Genomic DNA, 18,184 nt, shown 5'->3' with positions numbered 1-18,184 from the left:
TTTGTTTTTCAATCAATCTTATCAATTACAGATAGTATTTGAAGTTAAATTTGCCATGGTTATCCAAAGTGAATCATGATGTTTTTTGTTTGTTATTTTCAAGATACCCCCGGTGTATGTGAAGGTGGCATTGAGATCAGCAAGATCACAGAGGAGTCATGCACACTGAGCTGGAAGCCTCCTCTTGAGGACGGAGGTGACGAGGTCTCCCACTACATTGTGGAGAGGCGTGACACCAACAGACTCAACTGGGTCATCATGCATGCAGAGTGCAAGGAGTTGACCTGCAACATCACCAGGCTGTTCAAGAACACAGAGTACCTGTTCAGAGTCCGGGGAGTCAACAAGTATGGAGCCGGAGTCCACCTCCAGTCAGAGCCTATGGTTGCCAGAAACACTTTCAGTAAGTGCGACAGTCAGATCATTGTGAAATATGCTTTAAAAATGTAATATTCCAGAAACCTCTGAGTGAAGACAGATATGCTATTCTGTTTTTAAACAAGGATCTCAGTAAGATGAAAGCAAGACAAATCTGAGATCATACCTGGTTGCAAACTATTAGATTTAAAAATAAAACAACAAATTAAATCCTCACAACCTCTAACCCTGAATTACCTTTCTGTTTGTGCAGCGGTGCCAACTCCTCCTGGTGCTCCAGAGATCCTTGTTTCAGGAAAGGATTTCGCCACTATCGAGTGGCTAAAGCCAGAGAGTGATGGTGGCAGCCCATTAATCCACTACCTGGTAGAGAGGCGTGAGAGAAAGAGTGCCCGCTGGGTGAAGGTGAACAGGGATGGAGCTCACCTGGACACCACAATGAAGGTGTCCGGTTTGACTGAAGGCAACATCTACCAGTTCAGAGTGACAGCCATCAACAAGGCTGGAGAGAGTGAAGCCAGTGAGGTTTCTCTGTATGTTGTCTGCAGAGTTCCAACATGTAAGTTTGGTTTGTTTAACTCTAAATAACTAACATTACATGCAACTCAAGATCTGACTGAGGATCTTAAATATATAAATCTGATATTTTAAATCTGTCTTTTGAAACATGATTATTGGGTCACCATGTCTATAAAGACAGTAGTAAATCCTTCATAAATCTTCAATCCTGTATCCTTTCCTCTCAGGCACGCCTGCTCCTCCTTCTATCCCACGTATCACTGACACCCACGCTGACAGCATCAGCCTGGCCTGGTCCCGCCCTGTGGAGGACGGAGGAGCTGATGTGATGGGCTACATCCTGGAGATGCAGGAAGCTGGAGCAGAAGAATGGAAGAAGGCCCATGAAAAGACCCTGCGTGGTACAGAGTATGTGGTTACTGGACTTTCTACAAGCAAGAAGTACTGCTTCAGAGTGGCTGGCATCAACATCAATGGTACAGGAGACTTTAGTGAACCATGTGCTGAGACTGAGCCAGTGGAGAGAATTGGTAAGTCCTCTGGAAAAGCATGAAATGATTGTAAATATAAAAAGTTTAGCAATTCATTTATTACAAAGAGACATTAGAGAAATGTCCCTGTTTTGTTACTTTACAGCAAAAAATCTACATACGATTGAACAGAAACACCATAAAAATGGGAACTCTACATTTAAAAACAAAAATCACTTCACATGTAGAATCAACATGCACAACAGGCTCATATTTGGTTTCACTCCTGACTTTTCTTCTTCCAAAAGAGTAAATATTATTTGCATGTCTTTTATGATGTGGTAAGATTATAATTCCCAACAAGTCATACATGTATATTATCCCGTTTTCTCAAACAGAAACTCCTGACTTTGAGCTCCATGATGACCTGAAGAAGACCATCTGCCTGCGTGCTGGTGGCTCCCTCCGCCTCTTCGTGAAAGTCACCGGTCGTCCCACTCCTGCCCTCACTTGGAGTAAGCCTGGTGTTGACCTCCACAACAGAGGATTCATTGAAGTTACCAACACGTCCACCACACTCATCATTGATAAGGTCCACCGGTACGACGCTGGCAAATACACCCTTGTGGCTGAGAACTTGGCTGGGAAACAGGAAGTGAGCATTCTGGTCAAGGTCTACGGTAAGTTGTCGAAAATGTCTGATAATTGAGTTGAAATATGAGATATTACATCGGGCAGCACTAAGATTTTAAAAGTGATTTGTACTAGAACATTTATTTTGCCAGTGATTTTTTATGTGATACATTTGGAAATGTTATTTTCAACAAACGTATTTGCATTGTTAGATACTCCTGGACCAACTGGACCAATAAAGATCAAAGAGCTGACCAAGGAGTCTGTTACCATCTCTTGGGAAGCCCCAACTGTGGATGGCGGTGCTCCTGTCAACCACTACATTATTGAGAGGCGTGAGGCCTCTATGAGAGCCTACAAGACCGTTACCTCCAAGTGCAGTAAGACATCCTACAAGATCGATGGCCTGATAGAGGGCATGCTCTATTACTTCCGGGTCCTCCCCGAGAACATCTATGGTATCGGTGAGCCCTGCGAGACTCCTGATGTCATCCTGGTTTGTGAGGTGCCTCTGCCACCACACAAGCTGGAGGTGATCGACATCACCAAGAGCACCGTCACCTTGGGCTGGGAGAAGCCCGAGCACGATGGTGGCAGCAGACTGACAGGCTACATCATCGAAGCCTGCAGGTTTGGTACTGACAAGTGGATGAAGGTGGCCACACTGAAGACCACAGACTTCGAGCACACCATTGAAAAGCTGAATGAGAGCGAGCAGTACTTGTTCAGAATCAGAGCAATCAACAGCAGAGGAGCCAGCGAGCCCAAAGAACTTGTTACAGCCGTCACTGTACAGGAGCAGAGAGGTAACAAACACAAAAAATGTGCTTCCTGCAGTCAAATGTTTTTAAATTATTTTAGGCAAAATATGTAAATGGTTTGAAAGAGTTAAAGAGGTTGCATTTTTTAAATCTGTACATGTTGGAGATTTTCTGCCCAGCTGTAATAATTAGTATAACATCACAGCTCAGACCACAAACTCCTTCCCAACTGTTGATGTAAACAACATGTAAAATAGTTAGATAATTTTTGTATCTTTCTTTTTTATTTCTAGTAATGCCTATGGTGGACTTCTCCAGTATTCCTCAGAAGGCTGTCAATGTCTTGGCCGGCAAGACTCTGGAGCTGGACCTGCCCATCATCGGCAGGCCTCCCCCTGTCTGCTCCTGGTATTTCAATGATAACAAGATTAAAATCACAGACCGTGTCAAGCTCAAGAGCACCGGCAAGTTCTCCAAACTGACGATGTCTGACACCACCATCGATGACACTGGAGACTACACCCTGGAGGTGAAGAACACCGTTGGTGTAATCAGAGAGGTCATCAAGGTCATCATCCTCTGTAAGACACCATCACCATCGTTTGTCATTTTGCAACATTACAGACAATCAAAGCACTTCATTAACATTTATCTTTAAGCCAATGAAGTTGGCTGTAGTGATTAATTTTGTTAACACTATTTTACCAGCTAAACCCGATGAACCAAAGGGACCCATCAGACTTGATGAGATTGATGCCACCACCGTCACCTGTAGCTGGGATCCTCCAGTCAGAGATGGCGGTGCTCCTATCAGTGGTTACATGGTGGAGCAGCGTGATGCTCACAGACCTGGCTGGGTGCCTGTCTGTGACTCTGTTAGCCGACCAACCTTCAAGTTTGAGAACCTGATTGAGGGAGATGAGTATGTCTTCCGTGCAGCTGCCATTAATCGTTATGGCACTGGAGAGTTTCTGCAGTCGGAGATCGTCACCTGCAGGAGCTTGAACAGTAAGAGTTCTGGCTTTTCATGAGGTTACAAAGTTAGCCGTTATTACTATACAGACAGATTTATTCAACAGTATAGTAACACGTTTCCCCTCCTCTACAGATGTACCTGGACCTCCTGGCCGTCCAACTGTCTTCGATGTGTCTCGTGATGGCATGACTGTGGCCTGGAATCCACCAGATGAAGACGGTGGCCTTGAGGTTTCTGGATACATTATCGAGCGCAAAGAAGTCAGGTCTGACAGATGGGTGCGTGCCAACAAGAACCCCATCACCATGACCCGATACAGGTCGACAGAGCTGATCGAGGGCCTGGAGTATGAACACAGAATTACCGCCATTAATGCCAGAGGACTGAGCAAACCAAGCCTGCCATCCAAACCAGCAGTGGCAACAGATCCCATCGGTAAGACAACAGTACAGTGGGTGGCATTGAAAGTTTTACAGGATCAAGTACAGACTCATTTTTGAAGCAGCAGCTAGAAATACTGACATGCTTCACTTCCCCTCTCAGATCCACCTGGCTGTCCTCAGAACCCGAGGATCACCGATACTACCAAGTCCTCTGTGTCACTGGCTTGGAGTCCTCCCGACGATGAGGGAGATGCAAGGGTGGACGGTTACCTGATTGAGATGCAGAAGGTGGGCACCATGGCCTGGATCAAGTGCAACACCACACCATCTCTAATCTGCGAGTACACGTTGACTAACATGCAACAAGGAGAGGAGTTGAAATTCCGTGTGTTGGCCTGCAATGCTGGTGGCTCTGGAGAGCCTGCTGAAGTGCCTGGAACTGTCACTGTGACAGAGATGCTTGGTAAGGACACAGAGGTTACATTAACTACATCTGCTCTCAGATAGTTTGTATATGTTTAAAATTATTACAGAAAAAACTGACTTTTGTAACAATCATTGTTCTCTAGAATCCCCTGACTATGAGCTGGAGCTCAAACACAAAGATGTCTATGTGGTCCGCCAGGGAGGAGTGGTTAGGCTCTCTGTTCCCATCAAGGGTAAACCTCAACCAACCTGCAAGTGGTTGAAGGATGGTGACGCAGTTTCCGCTAAGGCCATGATTGCATCCACAGAGGACGCCAGCGAGCTAGTGATCAAGGGAGCCGAGAGGAGTGACTCTGGCATGTACAACCTCCTGCTGGAAAATAAGGTTGGCAAGAAAAAAGCCCAAATCAAGGTGAAGGTCATTGGCCGTCCAAGTGCTCCAGAAGGACCAATGGTCTTTGAGGAGATCCAGGCCAACTCTGTCAAGCTGTCCTGGAAGGTGCCCACAGACGATGGTGGCTCAGAGATCCTGGGTTACATTGTAGAAAGACGTGAGGCAGCCAGAAACGCCTGGTACACCGTGGACTCCAGAGTGACTGACACTCAACTGGTTGTCAAGGGCCTAAAGGAAGGAACAGAGTACCACTTCAAGGTTACGGCTGAAAACTCCTTTGGTATCAGCTCTTCTCTGAAGTCAGAACAGCCACTGGTGCCCAAGATTCCTCTTTGTAAGTATTCCTCTTTTTCAGTCTTAAGTGTCTTTGAACAGTCTGAGATCATTCAGAAGTTTCTCAAAAAATAATGTGTTTTTTAAACCAGGTTCCCCTGAGCCTTCAAGCACCCCACCAGAGATTATGGACATCACGAAGAGCTCTGTGGCATTGGCCTGGTCCAGACCAAAGGATGACGGTGGTTCTGCCATCACTGGCTACTTTGTTGAGTACAAGGTGGTGTCAGCTGAGATGTGGTCCCGCCATCAGACCAAGATCTCCTCCACCATGTTTACTCTGTCTGGACTTACCCCTGATGCAGACTACCAGTTCCGCATTGTTGCTGTCAACAACATCGGCGAGAGCGAGGCTGGTCCTATGTCTGACCCAGTCACATGCAAGGATCCATTTGGTGAGTCTCCTCTGCTAATGAAATGCTAATGGCATTCTAATTATTATAGCTGATGGAATTTTAATGGGCATGGGACAAAAATATGTGAAATCTCACCAATCACAGTTTTACAGACAACAACCAGAATGAAAAAATGATGATACTGTGGTTATTGTGTTAGTAAGTAACAAAAACAACTTTTAATCAAACAAACTTGTTTTTTCTTTCTTCTTATTTTCCAGACAAGCCAAGCCAACCAGGAGAGATTGACACAGTGAACGTGACAAACAACTTCATCACCATCCGCTGGCAAGCTCCAGAGTGTGATGGTGGAAAGGAGGTCCTGGGCTATTGGGTGGAGTACAGGAAGTCCATCGAAAGCACCTGGAAGAAGAGCAACAAGCAAAGGCTGAAGGAAAAGGAGATAACTGTGCCTGGACTGGCTGAAGCCACAGAGTACGAGTTTAGAGTGTTTGCTGAGAATGAGACAGGAATGAGTAGACCTCGTAGGACTGCCACATGCATCAAGACCAAACTGAGTGGTGAGTACACTGAAATATACTGTATGAAAATTCTGTATAGGCATTTACCCAACTTGCTTGCCCAGAGTGACTTCAATGTGAAGCATTACTAAACAAAACTGAACGTTTCCTGAATATACTACCTTGTTTTGTGCACACAGTTGAAACTAAACCAAGCCTGAGAAAAGAAATGGATGAAGTAACTGCCAAGCTTGGCCAGCCTGCTGTCATGAAGTGCCAAATTATTGGCAGACCTGTCCCTGACATCAAATGGTATCATGCCGGCAAGGAGATTGTTGAGTCCCGCAAGTACGAGATGAGCTCTGATGGCCGCAACCACTCCCTGTCCATCATGACCGACCAGCAGGAGGATGAGGGAGAGTACACTTGCAAGGCCATCAATGATGCCGGTGAAGCTGAGACCACAGGCATCCTGGTGTTGGAGGCTGCTTCAGCCTTCCATCCTGATTACCCTCTGAAGGAAACGTACTACGCTGGCTTGGGAAGCACTCTGCGCATCCATGCCGTCTACATTGGCCGTCCCGAGCCAAAGATCATGTGGCTTCATGGGGCAAAGACCCTGGAGAACACAGAGGACATCAGCATTGAGAACACTGAGCACTACACACACCTAATCATCAAGAACGTGCAACGTAGAGTCCATGGAGGCAAATACAGGATAAGACTGCACAACCACTTTGGCAGGGCTGACACAGCATTCAATGTTGAAATTTATGGTATGTTCATCTCAATTTATTGCAACAAAGCATGCATTTTAAAAAGTGATATTATTGGATTTAATACCAAATACCTCTATTTGCAGACAAACCTGACATGCCTCAGGGTCCGATTGTGCTGGATGCCCTCCTCAAGAACTCCGTCATCATCAGCTGGAAACCTCCTAAGGATGACGGAGGCTGCATGATCACCAACTATATCGTAGAGAAACGTGAGGACAAGGAGGGCACAGAGTGGGAACTGGTGTCATCATCCATCAATGGGATATCTTGCCGTGTGCCTAACCTCATCGATAGCGCTGGATACTTCTTCCGTGTGTACGCCCAGAATCGCTATGGCAACAGTGAACCACTGGAGCTCACTTCACCTATCCTTATCAAGAGCCAACTGGGTAAATTTAATCCAATATCAGTTTATGTTACAAGTAATTCATAAATTAATGTCTAACAATGTCAGCATAGTGTTGTAGCACCCCATATTAGTTTACATGCAAAGGGACACTCTGGTACACTGTGCAAAAGAACTGACAATGATCTCTGCTATATATATTCCTGTCCACAGAGAAACCATCACCACCTCTCTCTCCAGTTGTTTCTGGAATCACCAAGGACTCTTGTGTGGTTTCCTGGAAGCCTCCACTCAGTGATGGTGGCTCCAAGATCAAGAGCTATTGCCTTGAGATGAAGCACAAGAAGGACAAGAAGGAATGGAGTGAATGGACTCCAGTGACCACAGACGAGATCAAACAGACAGTGTTCTCTGTCAAGCGTCTGACCGAGGGCATCGAGTGCATCTTCCGTGTGAAGTGCGAGAACCTCGGAGGACAGAGTGACTACAGTGAGGAAACTGCTCCCATTGTTCCAGCCACAGCTGTTGAGATCCGTGCTCCTGCCTTTAAAGAAGAGCTGAGGAACATGAGTGTCAAGTACAAGAGCAATGCTACCCTTGTCTGCAAGATCACAGGACAGCCTAAGCCTGTGATTAAATGGTTCAGACGAGGAAAGGAAATCCACTCTGATGGAAAGAAGATCAAGATCCAGGAATTCAAGGGAGGTTATCACCAGCTGGTCATCACTGAGACTGATGAGGAAGACTCCACTGTATACCAGATCAGGGCCACCAACCAGGGAGGCTCCATTTGTGCTACAGTCTCTCTGGATGTTGAAAGTAAGCTTACTTTGCACTGCACTGACAAAACCAATTTAAAATGAACAAAATGTTATTGAAATAAAGCATGACATCTCACAATATTTCTCTCATTTCCAGTTCCTGCCAAGATCCATCTGCCAAAGAACCTAAAGGACAAGGAAGCCATCCCTGCCCTGCGTGGAGAAGTAGTCAATATCAAGATTCCTTTTGGTGGCAAACCAGATCCTGTCATCACATGGCAGAAGGGACAAGATCTTATTGACAGCAATGGCCACTACCAGGTCATCGTCACCAGATCATTCACTTCTTTGGTGTTCCCCAATGGAGTGGAGAAGAAAGATGCTGGTTTCTACATCGTCTGTGCTAAGAACAGATTTGGCATTGACCAGCAGACGGTTGAACTGGATGTAGCTGACGTGCCTGATCCTCCACGTGGTGTCAAAGCCAGTGGTGTCTCGAGAGACTCAGTCACACTGAACTGGGTGGCCCCAGCAAATGATGGCGGCAGCAAGGTCATCAGCTACATCATTGAGAAGTGCCCCACCACGGCTGAGAGATGGCAGCGTGTTGCCCAGTCCCGTGACACCCACTACACCGTTATAAATCTGTTTGGAGGAACCAGTTATCAGTTCAGAGTCATTGCTGAGAACAAGTTTGGACAGAGTGCTCCATCTGAGACCAGTGGACCTGTCATGACCAAGGAGGACAAATCAAGAGTTCTGCTCTATGATAGGGAGGTTGATGATACTGGACATGTACCCAGGGGCAAGGCTCAACACTCCGATGCCAAGAATTTGCACAACAAATATGCCATTGCAGAGGAACTTAGTAGAGGCCAGTTTGGCATTGTTCACCGCTGTGTTGACATAAGCTCTGAGAAGACCTACATGGCTAAATTCGTCAAAGTGAGAGGCGCTGATCAAGCAATAGTTAAGAAGGAAATTGCAACACTGAATCTGGCCAAACACACGAACTACCTGCTCCTCCATGAGTCTTTCGACAGCCCTGAAGAGCTGGTGATGATCTATGACTTCATCTCTGGCGCTGACATCTTTGAGCGCCTCAACACAGCTGAGTTTGAGCTCAATGAGCTTGAAATTGTCAATTACATCAGGCAAATTTGCTCAGCTCTTGAGTTCCTGCATGGTCAGAGCTATGGACACTTTGATATCAGACCTGAGAACATTGTGTACACAACTAGAACCAGCTCTAATGTGAAGGTTATTGAGTTGGGCCAGTCCAGACACCTGACTCCTGGAGAACAAATCAAGATCCAGTATACCACTGCAGAGTATGCAGCCCCTGAGATCCACCAATGTGACATGGTTAGCAGTGTCACTGACATGTGGTCGGTTGGTGTCCTTGCATATGTCCTCCTCAGTGGACTTAATCCATTCACAGCAGAAACCAACCAACAAATGATTGACAACATCTCCAATGCGGCCTACAGCTATGATGACGAGTCCTTCAAGCAGGTCAGTGTTGAGGCATTAGACTTCACAGACCGTCTAATGACAAAGGAACGGAAGCACCGAATGACTGCTGCTGAGGCCTTGGCGCATCCTTGGCTGACCAAGCCTACAGAGGAGATCAGCACCAGAGCAATCCCAACCAACAGGCATAAGAGATACTATCAAACAATGGTGAGGAAAGAGTGGAATACTGTGGTTTCTGCAGCCCGTGTGGCCAGTGGCGGCTCCATCAGGTCCCAGCGTGGTGTCTTTGTCGCCAAGGTGAAGATTGCTCCCTTTGAAAATGGTCCTGTTGGAGGACAGATTGGCCATGCCGTGGTGAATGAGGGAGACAATGTGAAATTCATCTGCAACATCGACAACTATGATAGCACTACAGAAGTGACATGGTACTGTGGGGTCAGGCAACTTGAAGCTGGTGACAAATATGAAATTGAATATGAGGACGGCCTAGCTGTAATCACCATCAACAAAGTAACAAGAGCAGATGATGGCACTTACAGATGCAAGATTGTGAATGAGTATGGTGAGGACAGTGCCTACGCAGAACTGTTTATCAACAGTGTGAGATCTTACCGCGACTTCTTCACCACTCGTGTAGTCAAGAAAACAAAGCGCAGAGTTGACACCACCAGAATGCTTCAAAAGCCACCAGAGTTCACCCTTCCACTGGTTAACCGTACAGCCTACATTGGTGAGGATTTGCGCTTTGGCGTCACCATCACTGTTCACCCTGAGCCTCGTGTCATCTGGCACAAATCTGGACAGAAGCTCATCCCTGGACATGATGACAGGAAATACACCTTCATAAGTGACAAGGGCCTTTACCAGCTGATTATCCACAACCTTGATGAATCGGACGATGCTGAGTACAGTGTTGTGGCCCGCAACAGGTACGGCGATGACAGCTGCAAGGCTCGTCTTACCGTTGTTCCTCGACCTAAACCAGCAGACCTCACTCTGAGGCCAATGTTCAAACGTTTGCTTGCAAACGTTGAGTGTAGGGAGGGCCAGAATGTGCGCTTTGAGATAAGAGTATCTGGTCACCCCACATTGAAGTGGGAGAAGGATGGCACGCCTTTAGCCTTTGGACCATCTATTGAGGTTGTCCATGAGGGTCTGGATTATTTCATCCTTCATGTGAGAGACACTCTCCCTGAGGACTCTGGTGTGTACAGAGTTACTGCAACCAACACTGCGGGATCTGCCAGCTGCCAGGCAACGCTCAAGGTAGAACGTGTCACTCATGTAAAGAAGGAATATGAAACCAGTGAAAAGGAAAAGGAAAAGGTAGCTGGAAAGGAGGAATTAGACAAAAAAGTGAGGCTGTCTCAGATTTTGGCTGGCACTGTGGTTACAGCTCTACCACCCGCAGCAGTGCAAGCTGTCAGGGAAGCAGCCACCATGTTTAAACCTGCTGTGACTACTAAGAAGGGTGAGAAGACTGAAGCTGAGATACAGAAAGAAAAAGAGGAGAGGAAGAAGCGGGCAGATGAGAAGAGGCTGCGTATGCCGTATGTCGTCCCCACTCCTCGTGTCATTAACCCAGCTGTTCTTGAGGAGGATGTGGAAATAAAACATTTCAAGCCACTCTCTGACATGAAATGGTACAAGAAGCTGCGGGATCAGTATGAGTTCCCTGAGCCAATGGAGAAGATTCAGCAGAAGAGGATGAAGCGCATCCGCCTCTCTAGGTGGGAGCAGTTTTATGAGGTACCTATCAGGATCAAGGACCAATATAAACCAAAGTGGCGAATCTCATCCATGACTCAGGATGACTTGGAGACAGTGAGGCCTGCAAGGCACCGCACTCCCTCTCCTGAGATGGAGGCCTATCACCGGATCAGGAGGAGGTCCTTGGGTGACCTGTCAGATGAGGAGCTGCTGCTGCCTGTGAATGATTACCTGTCAATGAAGAGAACTGAGGAGGAGAGGCTTCGTCTGGAGGAAGAACTGGAGCTTGGCTACTCTGCTTCTCCACCTAGGTATAGCCCAGTTCGCTTTGAGCTGTCTGCCCTGCGTCCCTCCTCTCCCAGAAGAGTCTACGGTGATGATGAAGAGGAGGAAGACATTCATAGATATGACTCCTACAGAATCCCATCTAAATATGAGGCTGGTCCAAGTTTTGTCGACCTCCGCCAGCGTCACGACAAAGTCACATACAAAGCTCCAAGACAGAAGCAGAGGGTGTATGAAGAGAGAGAAGATCAGGAGCTGCTGCGTCCACACACAACTGCCCAGAGAATCTCCTCTTACAAGAGTGAACTCAAACGCATGGAATTTGAGGAGAAGACTCGAACCTTGAAAAAGGAAACAACTATCACTACTGTTGCCTCAATCTCTGAAGGCACTGAATCTGAACACCTGACAGGTTTTACCTCAGAATATATTCCTAGACCCATCAAGAAGCTCCCAATACCTGAACCTGAGAGGAGATCTCCTACTCCAGGAAAAGCTGTCAAGACAGAAGTGACCCTTCCAAAGGTTGACTTTGCATCCAGGTATGAGGAGAGAAAGCAGGCTATCAGATCAGAGAGAAGATCAGTGGAGAGGAAGGTTGAGGTGGTGACACAGGCTCCCTTCAGCCTTGACCATGCCCCACGCATCACCATCAGGATGAGATCTCATCGTGTACCCTATGGCTCCAGCACGAGGTTCACCTTGAATGTCCAGGCCAAACCAGAGCCTGAGGTCAAGTGGTTCCACAATGGGAAAGAGATTCACCAGAGTAACAAACTTCACATGACCAACATTAGTGGGGTTCTGACTCTCCAGATTATCAACTGCGTGACTGAAGACTCTGGCACTTACCGTGTGGTCTGCAGGAATGCCAAAGGAGAGACTTCTGACTATGCTACACTGGATGTAGCCGGAGCAGAATATGCTGCCTTCTCTTCACTTCGCAAAGATGAGGAGCCTCCATCCTCTCAACTGCCTGAGATGACCAGAACAGAGGTGTATCATGTCTCTTCCTCTAAAACAACAGTGCAGGAAACTGTGACTAAAACTGTGAAAGAGTCCACCACTGTTGTTGAGAAGCCAAGGAAGAAACCTGGTGTTCCTGCCAAAATCCTGACCAAGCCACAGTCCCTGACTGTAGAGGAGGGAGATCTCGTCAGATTTGAGTGTGATGTGGATGGCGAGCCAGCACCTTCTATCACCTGGCTGCACGAAGGAGGAGTTGTTGGTTCCTCTGCCCGTCACCACATTGTCTCTTCTCAGTACAACTCCCAATTTGAGATCTCTGCTGTTGAGAAGTCGGATGAAGGCAGCTACTCTGTTCTGGTGGAAAATGCTGGAGGCAAACAAGAGGCCCATTTCACTCTGACCATCCGCAAGTCTGAGTCCAAGGAGAAGGTAGTCGCACCACCCAGAGTCACCTCTCCAGAGGCTAAGTCCCCTCTTGCCAAGTCCCCTGAACCAGTCAAGTCTCCTCAGAGAGTCAAATCCCCTGAGCCAATCAAGTCACCTCAAAGAGTAAAGTCTCCAGTCTCACCAAAATCCCCAACACCAAAATCCCCAACACCAAAATCTCCAACACCAAAATCTCCAACTCCCAAATCCCCAACTCCATCTGAGAAGGAACGAGTGACTTCTCCAATTAAATCACCAAAGAGAGTGATGTCACCTACACTTGAAAAGAAGCCATCCTTCTCTGTCGGGCTGAGTGACGTCACTGCCGCCTCTGACTCTATCGTCAGGCTCTCAGTGAAGGTGACAGGAGAGCCCAAACCAGCAATCTCGTGGATAAAGGATAGAAAGGTAACATATTCAAATACTCAAATTGTTTTAGTTTTCATTTTAGTTCTTCACAGATAAAAAACGAATGGAAAAAGTGACATTTATGTTGGGTTTGACTGTATTTTCCTGATTGACAGGCTCTGACTCAGGGTGGGAAGTATGAAATCTTCGAGGAGTATGGCTCGGCTTATCTTGAGATCTATGAATTGGAGGTTTCTGATAGCGGGATGTACAAGTGTACTGCTACCAACAGTGCTGGAGCAGTGTCCACAATGTGCACAGTCACTGTGCAAGGTAAGGCTCCATAAGCAGGTGCTTGAGAGAACCAGTTCATCTTCATTAACATGCTTCTACAAACATTCAGATGGTTTCCTTCCACAAACTCTCTTATTTCTGCTCTAGGTTCTAAAAGCTCCAAAACAAAAGCTGAAATTTATGAGGGAGTCAAGACAAAGGAAATGGTCCATGAGGAGGTCTTATCCTCTATGAAAGAGGTCACGTCCTCCTGCAGCCAGATGTCCATTACAGAGGGCCAGTCTCTGACTCTGAGGGCCAGCATCCCTGGGGTCTCTGACATCAGATGGAATCTTAATGGGGTGGAACTGGCCAACTCAGAGCAGTACAGATATGGAGTGTCTGGAAACGACCAGACCCTGACCATAAGGTCGGTCAGTCAGCACGAGCAGGGGATCATCACATGTCAGGCTCAAACAGAGCACGGCCTGGTCCGGTGTCAATTTGATACCACGGTAACAGCCAAGCACTCAGATGCACCCCACTTCCTGCTGCAGCCCAGGTCCCAGAATGTGGACGAAGGACAAAATGTCAAATTCACATGTGAAATAGCAGGGGAGCCTTCCCCTGACGTCGAGTGGTTGAAAGACAACATGATTGTGAGTAGTTTTCTCCAGAAAGTTATTAGTTTCATGATAAAGAGAAAATTTTTGATGCAGTGCTCTTCAGACTATTTTTCAAGGTGAGTTCAACAATAGAAACCTGCTGACACAATATCACTCTGTCTCTCTCTGCAGATATCTGTCACATCAAACATTAGACTGAGCCGCTCTAGGAATGTGTTCACTTTGGAGATATGTGAAGCCACCGTTGCAGACAGTGGGAAGTACACAGTCAAAGCCAGAAATCAGTTTGGACAGTGCTCTGCAACATCCTCCCTCAACGTCTTCAGTAAGTCCCCACTTTGTTTGAACTAAACCCAGTTAAACACACTGTGTCTCAGTGTTTTTAATTGGCTTTGATACTAAAGCTTAAAAAATGAAACTTTGATTGCACCAGAACAAATATCTTCAAACTAATTCAACTTTCAAACATAGACATGGAAATCTAAGGCATTCGTGCACCCCAGCTTACCATCAGTGTATGCATACGGCGTACAGTGTCTGTACATTGTGATATGAGCCATGTGCTTGTCATTTGCATCCTCTCAGCTCTTGTTGAAGAACCAGCAAAAATGATAATTTTGGAACAAAGAGTTTCTACCGATGCTGCTGCCAGCATGCAGAAAGGTTTATCTGCTTCATCAGTTTGTATGGAGGCTTCCACGCTGGCTGGCAGTTACAGCAACGTCTCCCGCTCTGCTGCCGCCGAGTACTCGTTTGAAAGCACGTCTGCAACTAGCATGTCTGCCATAATGGCTGAGTCAATGGTTTCCATGAGCTCCAGCAGCCAAATGATGGAAATGTCTGCTCACTCGCATGTCAAGGCCTCCTCCTCACTGGGGGCCCTCACCACAGGGGTGAAAAAAGGTGAGATGCATTTTACATGTTGCCTCAATCTATAACTTGCACTTAAACTCGGAATAACAGGAAGTGTGTCAGGACTGATCTCAGCATCTGTGAGTGAAGACAAATGTGGTCTGAGATGAAGCCAATATTCTGTTCCTCTCAAGTAATCGTCATGTGATACGTGAGACGTTAGCACTGATGATTACCCCGCAGTCCTAAAAGTAACTCCAAAGAAAAGAATCGCAGTGCCGGTTCAACTGGAAGTCATTAAAGCCTCGTCTTTGCTGTAGTCATTTCGACAGTAAAGTAGATTTTCAACTCATTTCACAAGATGGGACATGAAGGACACTAATCTGACTGACATAGATGCATTTCAATGGAAGAACTTTGGCTCAGAGTTACAGGATGACAAGCAGATTTTTCAACATTGCAAGCCAACGTACACAGCTGAGAGCCAGGGAGTGCAGAATGAAAGAAGCTATCATATTAGCAGTGTGGCACCATCAAATCGTCCTGAAACAAAGTTTGTCTCCTTGCTGCGACACTCAGAACACCATCCCTTTGAAACCCTCCATTCTTCCTGTTTGTGTCGCTATGACAATCAGACAGCTGTACTGTGCAGGAGAAACGAGGCTTCAGCAACTGGTCTGGCTAATTAATGTCAAATATGAGGCGAAAGATGCTACAGATGTGTCAGAACACTGTTAACTGATGTCAAACCACCTCCCTAAAGATTGTGTTTTATTCCTGTGACTTTGATCTGTCAGATCTAAAACCTTCGTCTCTGACCTCCGTCTTCTCCTCATCAACAGGCGCTCCTCCAAAAATCGAAGCTCTTCCGCAGAACATCAGCGCTGAGCGGGGGAAGCCCCTGACTCTGACGGGGGTGTTCTCCGGAGACCCCACACCCTCCATCCAGTGGGTTCACTCGGGGCGGACCCTCCCCAACGGGGACGATCGCTATCATGTGGAGAACGCCGCTGACCTCTCCACCCTGGTGATCTCTGCAGTGAAGGAGTGCGACGCTGGAGCGTACACCCTCCGCCTGTCCAACGAGCTCGGCTCCGACGCTGCAACCATCAACGTTCACATTCGGTCGATGTAAAAAACAAAAAAAAGAAAAAGAAAAAAAAAGTTAATTTATATCCCCCGTTCCCTCATCCAGAACCTTTTTATTTAGTGAATTAGCAACAATAATACTTGATAAAGATCTGGATTTCTGTTCTTGTAAATATGAACTATTTTTGTACCAAACTTGACATTAATTTATGCCAAACTAGACTCGAGTCTAAAGTTGTTATAAAATGTGCCATATTGGACAATTATGACTTAGGATTTTTGAACCACTTTTCTGTGACATGTACATAATGTATATAGCCGAATTTAACGGTTATGGGAAATGTATGCATTGTTATTTATGACAATAATATGAACTGAAACAAAAGAACAAATGTTTTAACAGGAGAAAGTTCCACCAGGAACGAATACCCTGTCAAAGTGAGAAACTAAACTCTGTGCCTCAACGATTCGTTGAAGTCTTTAAGATTGCCTCAGCAGGTAGAGAGGCTCCCTGCTGACGTTATAAACACAAACAGAAAGAGTTATTGTTTTGGACACGCCTCTGCGCGTGACGTATTACAGTTTCCTATGAGTTGTACCGTGAGCGTAAGACCCCGAGTGCTGTTTGCATCACCCTCATGGAAGCAGCACGAACGGCCTTGTGCTCAGACCGACTTTGTCGTACCACCACGATTTGATGACCGGCTCAGAGTGCGAGCGGCCTGCACTCTGAGCGTTTAGATCATTTTAATAAAGAGCGCCGTTTCTGGCACAGGACGGCCGCGCCGGCTTCTTGAAGCGTAACATCTCCTGGCCAACAAAGAACAGGAAGTCAACGGCGGCTCTGCTGTGCAGAAGCGGCGCCGGCTCTCGGAGGACAGTTAGCTGAAGTGTTTGTGTGTTTGAGTGTGGGTGTTTGTAGGTTTTAGTCTTTGCGCCTTGTCAGTAGGCGGGGTCTCGTTCCTCCACCGCAGTGACTCCATCGCCTGTGAGAGAGAGCAGACGTGGTTCCCTGCACTTTGATTTAACTGATCTGTTGATGTAGAACTATATTCATCCTCCTTGAGTTTGATGCATTACTGATTTAATAAAGCATGATTTCAGCACTATGCACACGTTCTCTCCTGGTTCTTGTGTCTTTGTTGTTTCCTGCTCTCAGTCTTTGTTGTACTGTTGGAAGTACTTTGAGTATTTCTGCTCTACTTTTCACTCCACTACATTGTACGTGTAGAATACAAATGATGAGTTGATAAATGACGTGTTAAAGATGTAACAGTGCTTAGACTGACCTCAGAACGTACTCGGCTTTAGGTCTTCACATCCAAGGAGCCGACCTTCGTGTTTAATATGTTACAGACATGTTGCTGGTTTCCAGACTCAGGACGCTTCTGGAGCGGAAAGTTTTATCTGTGCTTCATGTCAGAGCTGCAACACTTCGTTCCAATCAATCAATCAATCGTTTTCTGCACCAAACAGCCATGTTGAGATTACTGAACAATAACGTGTTTACCTGTTCAGGTGCGTGTTGGTCTGACATCGTTCCCCTCATACAGAAGGTGTGAACAGCTGCTGGCAGACAGATAGACAGACAGACAGACAGGCAGGCAGACAGAGAGACAGGCACACAAACACACACACACACACAGGCAGACAGACATGTTGCACAGCCCCCACAGCGGTGCCTCAGAAAGGTTTCATGGGGGTTGAATCTTGAACTGGAACTCTGAGTGGACGATGTGACTGATGGTCCAGGAACAGAAACAGATTCACTGCAGGACTGGAGTCAGCTCACTCATCTGTGTTTGTGCTTGTCTGCTTCATAGAAACATGCCAACATGTGTCATCACTGATGATGTCACCCAGTTATAACTACAGGAAGTGTTCTTTTTGTCCCTGGAACATGTGGTGTGAATGGTAAGCAGCAAAGAACGTAAACAATTGGCTTACGGAACACAGAACTGGACTAATACACTGTGACTAAACTTAACAAGAATAACTTTAACCTGAGATGATGAAATGTTACCTGTAACCAAACATAATAACATATCACCAACACACCTGGTGCAGTGTGTGTCTTCAAGTTACAGATCAATGGCGGAACTACGGCTAAACCAA

General features: G+C 46.4%; 1 protein-coding gene across 1 annotated transcript in view; it reads left to right on the top strand.

The window, feature by feature from the left end:
- Positions 1 to 17,178, top strand: part of ttn.1 (titin, tandem duplicate 1) — a 175,256-nt gene extending 158,078 nt beyond the window's left edge. The window contains 21 exon segments of the mRNA XM_041950097.1: positions 104 to 403; positions 632 to 937; positions 1,125 to 1,427; positions 1,766 to 2,047; positions 2,213 to 2,806; positions 3,055 to 3,342; positions 3,470 to 3,769; positions 3,870 to 4,172; positions 4,281 to 4,583; positions 4,690 to 5,274; positions 5,366 to 5,668; positions 5,890 to 6,189; positions 6,330 to 6,905; positions 6,992 to 7,297; positions 7,468 to 8,073; positions 8,173 to 13,289; positions 13,406 to 13,562; positions 13,671 to 14,161; positions 14,300 to 14,453; positions 14,714 to 15,031; positions 15,823 to 17,178. Coding sequence (XP_041806031.1) covers positions 104 to 403; positions 632 to 937; positions 1,125 to 1,427; positions 1,766 to 2,047; positions 2,213 to 2,806; positions 3,055 to 3,342; positions 3,470 to 3,769; positions 3,870 to 4,172; positions 4,281 to 4,583; positions 4,690 to 5,274; positions 5,366 to 5,668; positions 5,890 to 6,189; positions 6,330 to 6,905; positions 6,992 to 7,297; positions 7,468 to 8,073; positions 8,173 to 13,289; positions 13,406 to 13,562; positions 13,671 to 14,161; positions 14,300 to 14,453; positions 14,714 to 15,031; positions 15,823 to 16,115 — 12,185 coding nt within the window. The 3' untranslated portion in view covers positions 16,116 to 17,178.
- The last annotated feature ends 1,006 nt before the right edge of the window (positions 17,179 to 18,184 follow it).

The sequence above is a fragment of the Chelmon rostratus genome, chromosome 13, assembly GCF_017976325.1.
Source record: "Chelmon rostratus isolate fCheRos1 chromosome 13, fCheRos1.pri, whole genome shotgun sequence".
Lineage (NCBI taxonomy): Eukaryota > Metazoa > Chordata > Actinopteri > Chaetodontiformes > Chaetodontidae > Chelmon > Chelmon rostratus.
This window is presented reverse-complemented; position numbering and strand designations above follow the sequence as displayed.